At 44.6% G+C, this 13,481-nt stretch overlaps 1 protein-coding gene and 1 long non-coding RNA gene across 3 annotated transcripts in view; one reads left to right on the top strand and one right to left on the bottom strand.

Annotated features, from left to right (window-relative positions):
- The window catches only part of LOC117888079 (OX-2 membrane glycoprotein-like), a 59,164-nt gene that overhangs the window by 5,066 nt on the left and 40,617 nt on the right, over nt 1-13,481 (top strand). The window contains exons 3-5 of one of the 2 annotated variants that reach the window (XM_034791157.1): nt 1,683-1,806; nt 8,480-8,629; nt 10,234-10,316. In XM_034791157.1, coding sequence (XP_034647048.1) covers nt 8,491-8,629; nt 10,234-10,316 — 222 coding nt within the window. In that variant the 5' untranslated portion in view covers nt 1,683-1,806; nt 8,480-8,490. Of the gene's footprint in view, nt 1-1,552; nt 1,807-8,479; nt 8,630-10,233; nt 10,317-13,481 lie in introns of those variants that run through there. The other variant, XM_034791167.1, reaches the window with a different exon arrangement.
- LOC117888112 lies at nt 2,738-10,476 on the bottom strand. The gene is made up of 3 exons (XR_004648270.1): nt 10,073-10,476; nt 4,382-4,492; nt 2,738-2,918 (listed from the first exon to the last, which is right to left on the bottom strand). It is a non-coding gene; the product is annotated as an uncharacterized LOC117888112 (long non-coding RNA).

Below are 13,481 nucleotides of genomic sequence, written 5' to 3' on the forward strand. Positions count from 1 at the left end.
TATGGTGTTCCAGGTGTTGGGTGTAATCCACTTCTTCCTTCCTTTTCTGCCTGTAGCCTACACAGGCTTCACTGCTCTGTTTGTAAATTGCTGTTACGTTGTCCCACTTCTTGTTGATCTCCTCATCTGCATTCCGCTCCTCTTCATCAAGGTCTGCAAGTGCTTGAAACCCGTTCTTTAACTGCAAAACAAAGGCTTTCTGTATTTCAAGGGACTTTAGCTTGTCAATATCATAACATATATGTCCCTTGTTTGGTGAACTCACACTTCTGTTTTAGCTTGATGGAGGCTGTCATAAGGTGGTAGTCACTTCCACCATCTGCACCCCTTCTCACTTTCACATCTGTCAGTGAGCGTCGCCATTTGCCATTGATCATGATATGGTAAATCTGGTTCTTAGCTCTGCCATTTAGAGAACACCATGTCAGCTTGTGAATTTCATGATGTTCCAGTAGGGTTCCATCAATGACTAGGTCATTCATATTACAGAAATCAACAAGCCTCTCTCTGTTTTCATTCATGGTGCCACACCAATGTCTTCCTATTGCTCTGTCGTTGTTTGTGTTGCCCTTAATGACCTTGGCATTCAGGTCGCCCATGACGATAGTTAGGTTGTGGCATGGTACTCTCTCTCTAACTCTGCCTGTAGTGTAAGGTAGAATTTGTCCTTTACTACTTCATCACTATTTGTCGGAGCATAGCACTGAATCAGGGTGATATTATGATGTTTCCCTTTCAGTCGGGCTCTCATAAGTCTGCTGCTGATGGATTTCCATTCAAGCAGGGAATGCTCCACTCCCTTCTTCAAAAGGATGGCAACATCCTCATGGTGTTGTCCATCATCACGTCCAGAAAACAACAACGTTTCTCCAGAGGCTGTTGTTAATCTTCCTGATCCCATCCATCTAGTCTCGCTGACACCCAGGACGTGTAAGCTGTAGCGTCTCATCTCTGCTGTGACCTGAGCTAGCTTTCCTGTTTTGTACATTGTCCGTATGTTCCAAAAAACAAGTTTGGTTTTTGTCTTGGTGTTGAGCACTTTAGTCTTCATGCCAGTGGCTTCCTTTCGGCTTTCACCACTGGCAGTCATACGAGTCATTGACTCCTGATGGCCATCATACACAGTAATGGTCGATTTCTCTGTTGCTGTTTCCGTAAAATATGTTGTTTTTTATGGGACAGGGTTGTTAGCCCCATGCCTAACCCCCAACCTGGAGAACCAGGGTGCAAGGCATCCCCAGCTATTCTGGGGCCCTACGCAGACCTCCGTGGGGAGGGCAGGGGCTGGCCCCAGGCCTCTGCGCAGGGATGGGGTGGGGCTGGCTTGGGAGGATGGGGGGAAACCGACCCCCAGCACTCACCAGCGGCGTGGCTGGGGCCAGGTTGCTGCACTTCTCAGCGCCGGTGAGTGCAGGCCTGGCCCTGCTACAGTCCTCAGGAGAGTGGGGGGGGGGGGGGGGCGGGGGGGGGCCGGGGGCGGGAGAAGGGGGGGGGGGGGAGAGCAGGGGTGGGGGCCATGGGGAAGATGCGGGGTTAGGGGCTGGAGCAATATGCAGCTACGCTGGGCACCCAGAAATTTTTGTGCCTCAAATTTCCTGGTGCCCTACGCAGCTGCGTACTTTGCATATGGGTAGGGATGGGTTCTGCCAGGGTGTCTGCTTTGTCTGGCCCCTCCCCCACAGACCAATCTGGCACGGTTGAACCTACCAGGAGCAAAAAGCCCCCACCGACACAAACTCCGGGGATCATTAGAACACGCAAGCTGTCCCGCCACGACAAGGCACTGACACCAGAGGACAGAGAAATGTAAGTACAATATTTATATTCCCATAGATTTATTTTATAATTATATGGTAACAATGAGAAAGTAAACATTTTTTTTTTTGGAAATAGTTTGCAGTGACACTTCTGTATTTTTATGTCTGATTTTATAAGCAAGTAGTTTTGAAGTGAGGTGAAACTTGGGGTATGCAAGACAAATCAGACTCCTGAAAGGGGTACAGTAGTCTGGACAGGTTGAGAGCCACTGATCTAGTACAGTCCTCAGCACTGAGGCAGGACTAAGTATTATCTAGACATGTGTGCCAAAGGTGGCACGCGAGCTTATTTTCAGTGGCACTAACACTGCCTGGGTCCTGGCCACCGGTCCTGGGGGCTTCTCTGATGGCCTGGGGTACCGGCCCCCTGCCAGCAGGGGTTCTGTACACCGGCCCCGCTCAGACCGCTACCGGCCCTGGGTCCTGGCCACCGGTCTGAGGACTCTGCTGCCAGCCTGGGGTCCCGGCTGCCGGCCTGGGCCTCTGCAGCTGCCCCCAGCTGTGGCCCACTGGCCCCAGCGTGGGCAGTGAGGGGGTGCAGACAGGGGCAAGAGGGGGTGCTGAGCTTAAAAATTGTTCCAGCACCACTGTACTGGGATATTTTAAGTCCTGACTTGCTGCTTACATCACTATCACGCCACGTGGAACAGCACACTGTGTTTGACGTTGAGATTAGAATGTACATGCAAGAACTGGAATCAGAATTTTCTGACAGATTTCAAGATTTCCAGTGACTTGGCCCAATGCTTTCTTTTCTAATTAAACCTGAAAAGTTCAACGAAAGCGACTTGGATTTGTCTGTATTTCTGTGGCTGGGTGTTGAAGATTTTGAAATGCAGCTCATTCAGTTAAAAAGCTCAGAATTATGGGCATCAAAGTTTGGAGATCTGCGGAGTGCACGAGAGAGATCATGGGGCCTCTATTCTGACCTATTGGACATCACTGCCAGTGAAATTTAAGTGTTCGAAGAAAATTGTGTTTGCAATGGTTTCAGCAATTGGATCCACATACCTGTGTGAACAGGTATCTTCACACATTAAATCTGTCCTCTGTCCCTCTCAGAGCCGGTTAACAACTGATCATTCAGAAGCCTGTGTGCAGCTTAAAATATCCAAATATGTGTCAGATATTGCAAAACTCAGCAAGGAAAATCAAGGGAAAGGATCACACTAAACTGATAAGATCTGCATTTTAATTTAATTTTAAATCAAATTTCTTAAACATATTAAAAACCTTATTGACTTTACATACAACAATAGTTTAGTTATATCGGGGTCGGCAACGTTCGACACGCAGCTCGCCAGGGTAAGCACCCTAGCGGGCCGGGCCAGTTTATTTACCTGCTGACGTGGCAGGTTCGGCCGATCGCGACCCCCACCGGCCGTGGTTCGCCATCCCTGGCCAATAGGGGCGGTGGGAAGCCGCGGCCAGCACATCCCTCGGCCCGCGCCGCTTCCCGACGCCCCCATTGGATCGGGATGGCGAACCGCGGCCAGTGGGGGCGATGGCCGAACCTGCCACGTCAGCAGGTAAATAAACTGGCCCGGCCCGCTAGGGTGCTTACCCTGGCGAGCTGCGTGCCGAACATTGCCAACCCCTGAGTTATATATTATAGACTTCTAGAAAGAGACCTTCTAAAACCATATTACTGGCACGCAAAACCTTAAATTAGAGTGAATAAATGAAGACTCTGCACACCACTTCTGAAAGGTTGCCAACCCCTGATCTAGACCATCCCTGACAGGCGTTTGTCTAACCTCTTCCTAAAAATCTCAAATGACAGAGATTCCACAACCTCAATAGATAATATGTTCCAGTGCTTAACTATCCTTACAGTTAGGAAGTTTTCCTAATGTCCACCCTAAATCTACCTAGCTCAAATTTAAGCCCATTACTTCTTTTTCTGTCCTTAATGGATAAGGTGAACAATTTATTACTCTCCTCTTTACGACAACCTTTTACGTACTTGAAGACTGTATCATGTCCCCCATCAGTCTTCTCTTCTCCAGACTAAACAAATCAATTTTTCTTTCAATTTTTGCTAGTCATAGCAGTAGCGTAGCTGGGGGGGGAGCAGAGCAGCGGCCACTCCCCCACTGAGCACAAGTGGCACCTTGTCAATTTCTTGATGCCTTTTTAATTTTTACTCATCCAGAGGGAACAGGGGGAGCGATCAAAAAAAAAAAAAAGGTGCCACCTGCTGCGGCACTTTTACTCACCCGGCGGCGCTCCGGGTCTTCAGCGGCACTTCGGCGGCGGGTCCTTCAGTGCCGCCGAAGACACCCAGAGTGAGTGGCCGCCGAAGACCTGGAGTGCTGCTGGGTGAGTAAAAGTGCCACCAGGTGAGTAAAAGCGTCGCAACGGGTGGTGCCTTTTTTTGATCGCTCCCCCTGTTCCCTCCACCTGGCTACACCACTGAGTCACAGGTCATGTTTTCTAGACCTTTAATCATTTTTTGTGTTGCTCTCCTCTGGACTTTCTTCAGTTTGTCCACATCTTTTGTAAAGAGCAATGCCGAGAACAGGACAGCGCTTGAAAAGAAATTAGTGTCTCAAATGCTTTACCTTTGTCAGCCACAGTCAATCGCTCCTTTTAGCTAGCAGCATTTCAGTTATTTGGTTTATAGTTGATTTGCTCTCCTCACTTTCTGTGGTCCGACAGGAAATCTGTGTAGGCTGCATTCAAAGTATTGATGGGTTTTGAGATGAGAATATAAAATATTAATTTCCCATGGATTTCTGTTGGCTCTGTAGGCCACTATCTTTTCCCCATAAGCCCAGCTGAGTCACTTCAGGATCTGTAAATCTTCATCTCTCTGATCATCTCCCTTTGTTCTCTCTCTGAGACCAAATTCCAATTTAAAGGGGTTAGCTTAATAGCAAAATGTAAATTCAAGAGCTGGCCAGCAGAATTTCCCTCCTGTGAAAAATTTCACCATTTTGAAAAAAATAGTTTGCCCCAAATTGGACAAAAGGTTTAAATATATATATATATATATATATATATATATATATATACAAGGGAGAACTGGAATGGGCCTTTTCAGGTTGTTCCCAGGGCTTCCCAAGCAGCTTCCTCCCCTGACTTGCTCACAACTTCCCATGATCCCTGGCAAGTGGCTCACCAACCTGTCAGCTCCCAACTTTCTGGGCAACTGCCCTTCCAGACTGCCTGAGTCTTCCCTGTCATCTTCACAACAGATCATGTTCTGCACTGATACAGCCCAGAGATCATTTCTCTAATATTCCAGGACCTCAGGGGACATTTCAGATTTTTTGGGAGGGGGGGGGGCAACTTTAACTGTGATTCCAGAAGCTACTTAGGCACCTGAAAACTCTAGGTTTTTTGGCATATAACTTAGAAATTAGCTGACAGAAGCACTGTATCTAATTCTTCTATAAAGAAAAAAAATATATATATACAAACACCAGTTAAAGCCATATTTTAATTTTATATGTAAATTTTAGAACAACCAGGAGATAATACAGCAGGATATTCCCAATTCCAAGCCTTGAAGGAACATAAGAACAGCCATACTGGTTCAGATCAAAGGTCCATCTAACCCAGTATCCTGTCTTCTGACCGTAGCCAATGCCAAGTGCTTCAGAGAGATTGAACAGAACAGGTAATCATCAAGTGATCCACCTCCCTGTTGTCCACTCCCAGCTTCTGGCAAACAGAGGCTAGTAGGGACACTGTCACACTCAGACCATTGGGTTGTATCCCTGCCCATCCTGGCTAATAGCCATTGATGAACCTATCCTCTGTGAACTTATCTAGTTCTTTTTTAATGCTATTATAGTTTTGTTCTTCACAACATCCCCTGGCAATGAGTTCCACTGTGAAGAAGTACTTCCTTTTGTTTGTTTTAGACCTGCTACCTATTAATTTCTTCCCCTAGTTATTGTGTTATGTGAAGAAGTAAATAACATTTCCTTATTCACTTTCTCCATGCCAGCCAATATTTGATAGACTTCGATCAAATCCCCCCTTAGTCACCTCTCCAAGCTGAACAGTCTGTCTTTTTAATCTCTCCTCATATGGAAGCTGTTCCATACCCTTAATCATTCTTGTTGCCCATCTCTGTACCTTTTCCAATTCCAATATTATTATTTTTTTTAGTTGGGGTGGCCAGATCTACACACAGTATTCAAGATGTGGGCGTACCATGGATTTATATAGCGGCATTATGATTTTCTGTCTTATCTATCCCTTTCCTAATGGTTCCTAACGTTCTGTCAGCTTTTTGACTGCTGCTTCACATTAAGCAGATGTTTTCAGAGAACTATCCACAGTGACTCCAAGATCTCTTTCTTAAGTGATAACAGTTAATTTAGACCCCATCATTTTGTATGTATAGCTGGGATTATATTTTCCAATATACATTACTTTGCATTTAATTTCCTATATCAGTTTGAGCCTTAATGCAAGAACTAATAACTTTTACTGGTAAATAAAATTCATGCAGAATATTTGCTCACTATCATTGTCCTTCCCAAATCACACCAATCACTTTCAAACACCCACATATAAATTAAAATAAAAAAGTATTACTGTGACCAGGGTCCCAATGGGGAGCCAGCTGTGGTCACTCAATTAGGGTGAACTGCAAAGACTGGGGCAGACAATCCCCATAAAGCTGGTGGATATTCCAATGCTTAGATGTACCAAGCCAGCATAAAACAGCTTCTTTATTACTTTATTGGTTACTCGGAAGTCCAAATAATACTGTTTCCTTAAAGTGATCCAGTCTTAGGCCTCCATCTAGGTACCCACGTCAAATATGATGAAAATTTCTGTAAATCTTATTTCATCACATAAAAGAATAGGTTCTACCAATCCCAAAGGATCGGACACATTACCTCCCAGGTTTATGAATGTTTCAGATCTTACCCAAATACATGCTACAGCCAATTCTTATTTAATAAATTTTAGTTTAGTTTAAAAACAAAAGAGAGACTATGGTTAGAAGATCATTATACACACAGACATGAGTTCAATTCATTGAGGTTCAGATTCATAACAGAGATGCTGAGCTTTGTAGTTGCAAAAAGTTCCTTTAGAATTCAGTTCATAGGTCACAGTCCAATGTCCAAATCTCATATTCAGGGCGCACCAGCATAACTGGGACCTCAGGCTTGCGACTCAAACTTCCCCTGATGAAGTCTAAGCAGATCTGAGATGACAGAATCAGGACCCAAGGATTTTTTATACAATTTCATGTCATCTTTGACAAGTTGGGATTTCCTCAGGGAACAAAAGGTAATTAGGATGACTTTGAAGGAGGTCCATCACTGGTACTTAGTTATACGAATTAACAGAAGGCCATTTGCTTGTTCCACCACCATTCAGAGTACATTTCAAAGAGAGATGAATACCAAGATGTCCTGTGTCTACAATTCATTTAAATGATTTGGACCTCTGAATGATCAGAATACAGAATAGACAGGGACTGTTGATTACATTGTTGAACCTACTCATACATATGTAAATACACAAACATTATCTCCCCACATGTCTTTTGAGGTTATTTATTTTGCAGGATGTGTAACCCTTTCTAGCCATGCATCACAATTATATTTTGGAAAATATAAGCAAGCAAGTATAGGCCATCTTAATTTGTATAATCCATTAAAAAGTTACGAAGTCTTAAAGTAGTTGAGTTCCCCCTCAGACGTTCTTCTAAAACATGGACTAACTAACAAACTAGAGAAGGAATTTGTTTTCGCACTAGCTTTAAAAAAAGGAAAGACCAAATGCTTTTAAAGTAATAATTGGAAAGAAAATATTACAATAAATTGGCCAACATGGGTTTCCTATCATCTCTAAGACACCTGAAGGTGTATTTCCAGTAGATAAAAATGTTTTTTTTTTTCCTATGGCAATGTGTTTTCTTTTCCTATTAAGTTACTCGGTAATTAGAAATGAAGTCTTAAACATTATAATCTATTTATATAGTGCATTTGATATTTCTTCAGCACAAATGAAAACACGCTCCAGTTCAAGGTACTAAAGGTATAAAGATTCAAAAGATAAAAATTAATTTAAAAATGGAACTTGTATTTACAAATGACTAATCTAAAAGCCTGTTTTAGCCTCTGGAAACTGGAAGGGAGGAAAAGTGTGTTGGGTCACTACAAAAACTAATTTCCCCCTACTGTTACTCACACCTTCTTGTCAACTGTTTGAAATGGGCCACCCTGATCACATTGGCCTCATTACCAGTACAAAAGCGATTTCTCCTAGCTTGGTATTCTACTGTTGAGAATATCCCACCTCCACTTTAATTGAATTGTCTTGTTAGCACTGACCCCCCACTTGGTAAGGCAACTCCCATCTTTTCATGTACTGTGTGTATATACCTGCCTACTGAATTTTCCACTCCATGCAGCTGATGAAGTGGGTTTTAGTCCACGAAAGCTTATGCCCAAATACATTTGTTAGTCTCAAATATTAAGGACGTTAGTAAAGAGACCTGTTCTAAGGTTGTAACAACCTGGTAGGATGAAGAGCACTCCAGGAATTATGTGTTTGTTTTTTAAAAAGGCCCAGGCCAAGGGTACATTGACTAGATCAAGAAAGAAAACATGTTTATTTTCTGATTGAAAAGTTATTCTCCAACAGCAGAGATATGTACAATAACTTCCTCTGATTTCCATCAGGAGCAACTGAAATGTATAAAGGAAACACTGACTGTTACACTGAAAGTAAAACTGATCAGCTTTGTGAGAGAGACTTAAGGAGATCAGCAGTCCTCAGGTTTCTTCTCTCCACAAAGGCGAGCCAGAAACTGCTCTCATCCTGTCAGCTGGGTAAGGAGGAGTTATTTACTCACATGGAGTGCTTTGAGTGCACCTCTGTTCCCCGCAGAGGCGGATTTACAGTAAAACACAGGGTGCCCTGGCATGGGGCCCCTCAACGACGGGGGACCCAGGGCCAGGCAGCTGCGGGGGCAGAAGCTTGGTCCTGCCGGCTCCTGCTGCAGGCTCTGCCCCCACCGGCATCCAAGCTCCCCACTCCCTCGCCTCATCCCCCGAGTGTTACGTATTCCTGCCCCTCCCGCTCCCTCCCAGTGCTGCCCCCACGACCGAACAGCTGTTTGCCGGCACTTAACTTGCTCCAGGAGGGAGGGGGAGGAGCAGGGCCCCAGCGCACTCAGGGGAGGAGGTGGAGAAGAGGCGGGGGTGGAGCCTTGAGAAAGAGGGTGGAATCGGGGTAGGACAGAGCAAAGGCAGGGCCCCTGCACTCCCCCTACACATACCCCCCCTGCTGTGAGCCTCTCAGGGCAGGGGGCTGGGGTGGAGCAGGGAGCACCCCCACAATCCCAGTCCACACCCCCTGCCCTGACTCCTGCACCCCCTTCACACACCCTCAGCCCCCTGTCCTCCCTGACTCCTGCACCCCCCCCCACACACAGCCCCCCTACACCCCATGCCCTGACTCCTGCATGCACACACACATCCCCACCCTGAGCACCAAACGGGAGCTCCTGCACACCCTTCCCACATTCCCACCTGCACCCCTTACACCAAACGGGAGCTGCCCCAGGTAAGCGCTCCACACCCCAACCCTGAGCCCCTCCTGCATCCTAACTCCCTCCCAGACTCTGCACCCCCAGCCCTGAGCCCTCTCGCGTACCCTAAACCCCAGCCAGACCCTGCACCCTCAGCCCTAAGCCCCCTCCTACACCCTAAGTCCTGGTCAGACCCCGCACCCCAACATTTTTTTACATTTTTTTTTTATAAAGCGCTCTTATCCAATAGTTAGTTAATGGTACAAACAATATTTGGAAAGATCGTTAAGTGGTCCGCCGAGACCCTCAGCGATTTTCAAGTGATCTGTGGAAAAATAAGTTAGACTACAAAAACAATCAAGGTACCTCACTTTATTTTCATTTACTTCCTATTACTTATAGGAGGAGAATGAAGGGAAAAAAAGAAAGAAAAACGGGGGTGGGGGGAGATAAGAGAGACTGTTCTTTTTCTTAGCTGGGTCCCAAGGAGGGGCCCCCAAAATGAAGCTGAGCACAGAACCCCACTAACTCTAAATCCGCCACTGGTTCCCTGGCCTGCTAGCACTGCTTCTGGCTGGGAGGGCTGGCAGGGGGGTTTTTAATGGGGCACAGGCTCTCAGCTGCCCAGCTGGTGGGGGCATTGGGACCCTCACTAGACTCACTCTGCAGACAGCAATGCAGACAGCTCTCTCTCTCCTTCTCCCAGCCACAGAGCAGCAGCCCACACAGCTGGAAAACTTACATTTCTCACAGCCTGGAGCCCAGAGGAAGGCGCGGAGGGAGGGGGAAGCGGGGGAGATCTGTTGTTCCAGCTCCGTAGGGACAGTCCTGTCGGCCTTCGAGGTCCTCCTGCGAGACCGTGGAGCAGCAGTTAATTTTCTTGTGTACACTCTCGGCTGGCAGAGACTCACGCTGTGGACCTGGAAGTTTCGTTTCCAAAGCCCTGTTCTTCCCAAGGAGGAGGAAAACCAAGGAGCAGTAAACAGGTATAGATTCTCCTCAAAGAAGGGCTAATCTGCGCCTGGTATTTCCTCAAAGAGCACTAATAATATTATAGTCTGCACATGTCCTTTTGCATCTGTGGCTTGGGTGGAGAGGGGAGGGGAAGCCGGTGACTGATGTGTATGAAAAACATAAGGTTAAAAAGGTGTTTGACAACTGTTTAAAAACAGCCTATGGTGGTCTAAGCATCCTGGATGAAAACCAGTCTAGCTAGCAGGATATAGATATGAAACGGAGCAACTCATACAGTTTTTAGAGGTAGACAATATAAAGTATCTGTGTAATTTTATTTGTATCAGACATTAAATGGAAGCATCTGATTCTTGCAGGGTAAGGTCTGGTGAGTTGTTAGCACCCTTCAGAGTATTCATTTGAGCAACCTATCTGGCACTCTTAGAACAGCTACCTAGATAGTCCTTTAAAACGGCTCTCTTTGCTTTTGATTTGTTGTAAATGTAACACAGCGCACATCCAATTTATGAGAACTGCGTGGTAATACTAGTATAGATTTTTTTTTCTTAATTAACAGAAGGCCAGCTCCTCAGCTGATATATTTTGACATTTACTCTATTGAAGTCAAGGGTGTTACACCCACTTATACCAGCTGTGGGTCTGTCCCATTTTTTTCCTCTGGGGGTTGATTAAAGGTGGTCGATTTGATTGCATCATATTTAGCTCACAAAGAGAAAATACCAGGGGTACTTAGCCTAAGGGAGAAAGCAATAACAAGAACCAAAGGCTGGATGCTGAAGCCAGACACATTCAAATAAAGCACAGGTTTTAAACCAGGTTTTTAACCACTGGAACAAGCTACCAAGGGCAGTGGTAGATTCTTTGTCTTCAAATCAAGACCAGATACGTTACTACAAGATAAGTTTGAGCCAAACACAAGTTATTGGGTTCAATACAGGGGTAACTGGCAGAAATTTACTAGCCTGTGATATACAGGCAGTCAGACTAGAGCAGGGGTAGGCAACCTATGGCACGCGTGCCGAAGGCAGCACATGAGCTGATTTTCAGTGGCACTCACACTGCCTGGGTCCTGGCCACCGGTCCGGGGGACTCTGCATTTTAATTTAATTTTAAATGAAGCTTCTTAAACATTTTAAAAACCTTATTTACTTTACATACAACAATAGTTTAGTTTTATATTATAGACTTCTAGAAAGAGACCTTCTAAAAGCATTAAAATGTATGACTGGCACGCGAAACCTTAAATTAGAGTGAATAAATGAAGACTCGGCACGCCGCTTCTGAAAGGTTGCTGACCCCGTGGACTAGAATGATGTGATGGTCCCTTCTGGCCTTAAACTCTTTAAATCTATAATTGATTATTAAAATAAATAAATAAATATAAAAAAATCCCACAAATAACACAACTGGCTGTGCATTTTTTTTAATAATGATCTTTCAAAGAACAATAGATTTTATTTTAACTTCAGTTAATGACACACCAATTTGCATGCTTCTGAAAATTGGTGGGATTGAAATCAGTTACAATTGTAATTTGTACATGTTGTGATAATTCCATCTGTCCATCAGAATTTGTTACTAGAAGAGGTAGGGGGATGGGAAGAAGCTGTTGTAAGCCAATATATGTATCCATATCTAGCAAGTATATATTTGTATAATGATCTTTTATTTAATGGTGACCTAAATGGGGAAAGGAAAAGCATTTGCTGCTTTTTGATGTAAAGAAGACATGGAGAATGAGAGAGTGGATGCGGGCTAGGGAAAGCTGAGCTTCTGTTTGCTTTATTTTTTAATTTTGGAAGTGTCGGGAATAGAAAGTCTGGCTTTGCTGCAAGACTTGTCAGAGGTCTCAGAATCATTTCAGTGGGAGGTAATCAGTCTAGAACAAATAAGTTCAGAGAAGTGTTTCTCAGTTCGTCAGGTTAAATGGATGTTTTCAAGAAAAAACAACAAACAAGAATTTTAAACGTACTGAATGATTTAATAGAAATGTTTATGATCAGATTTCTTCCTCTCTGTACTTGTGAAGTCATAATTATGCCAATTTCTCAGTTGCCATAGTGTCTTCTAGGACACAAGACCAGAAGTTTCTAATATAGAAAGCTATACAGCAGGGAAAAAAGCCACCCAAACTTGTTTTTGAGAAGAATAGGAAATCACCAACGTCAATTTTATATATCAAACAAGGTTAAATCCATTTTTTTACACTTTTCATGTCCTCTATTAAACAAGGACCCAAATTATGTAGAGCAGTGGTTTGCAACCTTTTTTCATTTGCAGATCCCAAAAATTTTTTGAATGGAGGTGCAGACTCCTTTGGAAAACTTAGACATAGTTTACGGAACTCCAGGGGTCCACGGACCACCAGGTTGAAAACCACTGTTCTATGGTAAGGACATTCTTTCACAGACCCGTTACAAACAGTCTGTGGACCCCCCAGGGTCCCTGGACCACAGGTTGAAAACCACGGAAGTAGAGAGATCATAAGCTACTAGCAGGAGTCCTAGGGTGGGCCAAAAACAGGACATACCAGGCACTGGAACACAGCGGGGAGCAGCAGTAAGATTTAGAGATTGGAGTACTAGAACCACAGCACTATCCCCCAGCTGCATGGAGCAAGAGCTCTAGGGATGACTTCCTCCCAGGGTAACGTCCAAAAGCACCCCCACTTCCAATCTGTTGGGAGGACCAGGAATTGTGCTTCACTCATCTCAGCTGCCTGCTGACATCAGCAGAACCTTTATTCCTGAGTGAACTGGAGTAACCATCACTAACCCTGTGCATTTCCTCTCTGTATCAAACGGCACATAGTGACTAGTTCCTGTGCAAATACATAAGCAGGAGACAGCGCTAGAAATTTCTTTACCCCACACTACCCCCATTCCTCTTGCAGAGGAGCAGAGACCAGTCACAACCGCAACCCCTACAATCCCATGATTAACACCATTAGTAACATTACCAGCCACAGAAAAGACGGCATGACATTAAAACACAATCACTAGTACTTTATTCTGACCACAACTTTATTGGCATGCTTACATGTCTATGTGACATCATATATCTAAGGCTCTTATCTCTGTCGTACAGAAATACTCACACAATATGCAATTCTTCCTCTAGCCATTACCCTCAACACGGTTGGATGTGCACTCTTTCAAATATCCATCAGTTGATTA

The sequence above is a fragment of the Trachemys scripta genome, chromosome 1, assembly GCF_013100865.1.
Source record: "Trachemys scripta elegans isolate TJP31775 chromosome 1, CAS_Tse_1.0, whole genome shotgun sequence".
NCBI classification, from domain to species: Eukaryota; Metazoa; Chordata; order Testudines; family Emydidae; genus Trachemys; species Trachemys scripta.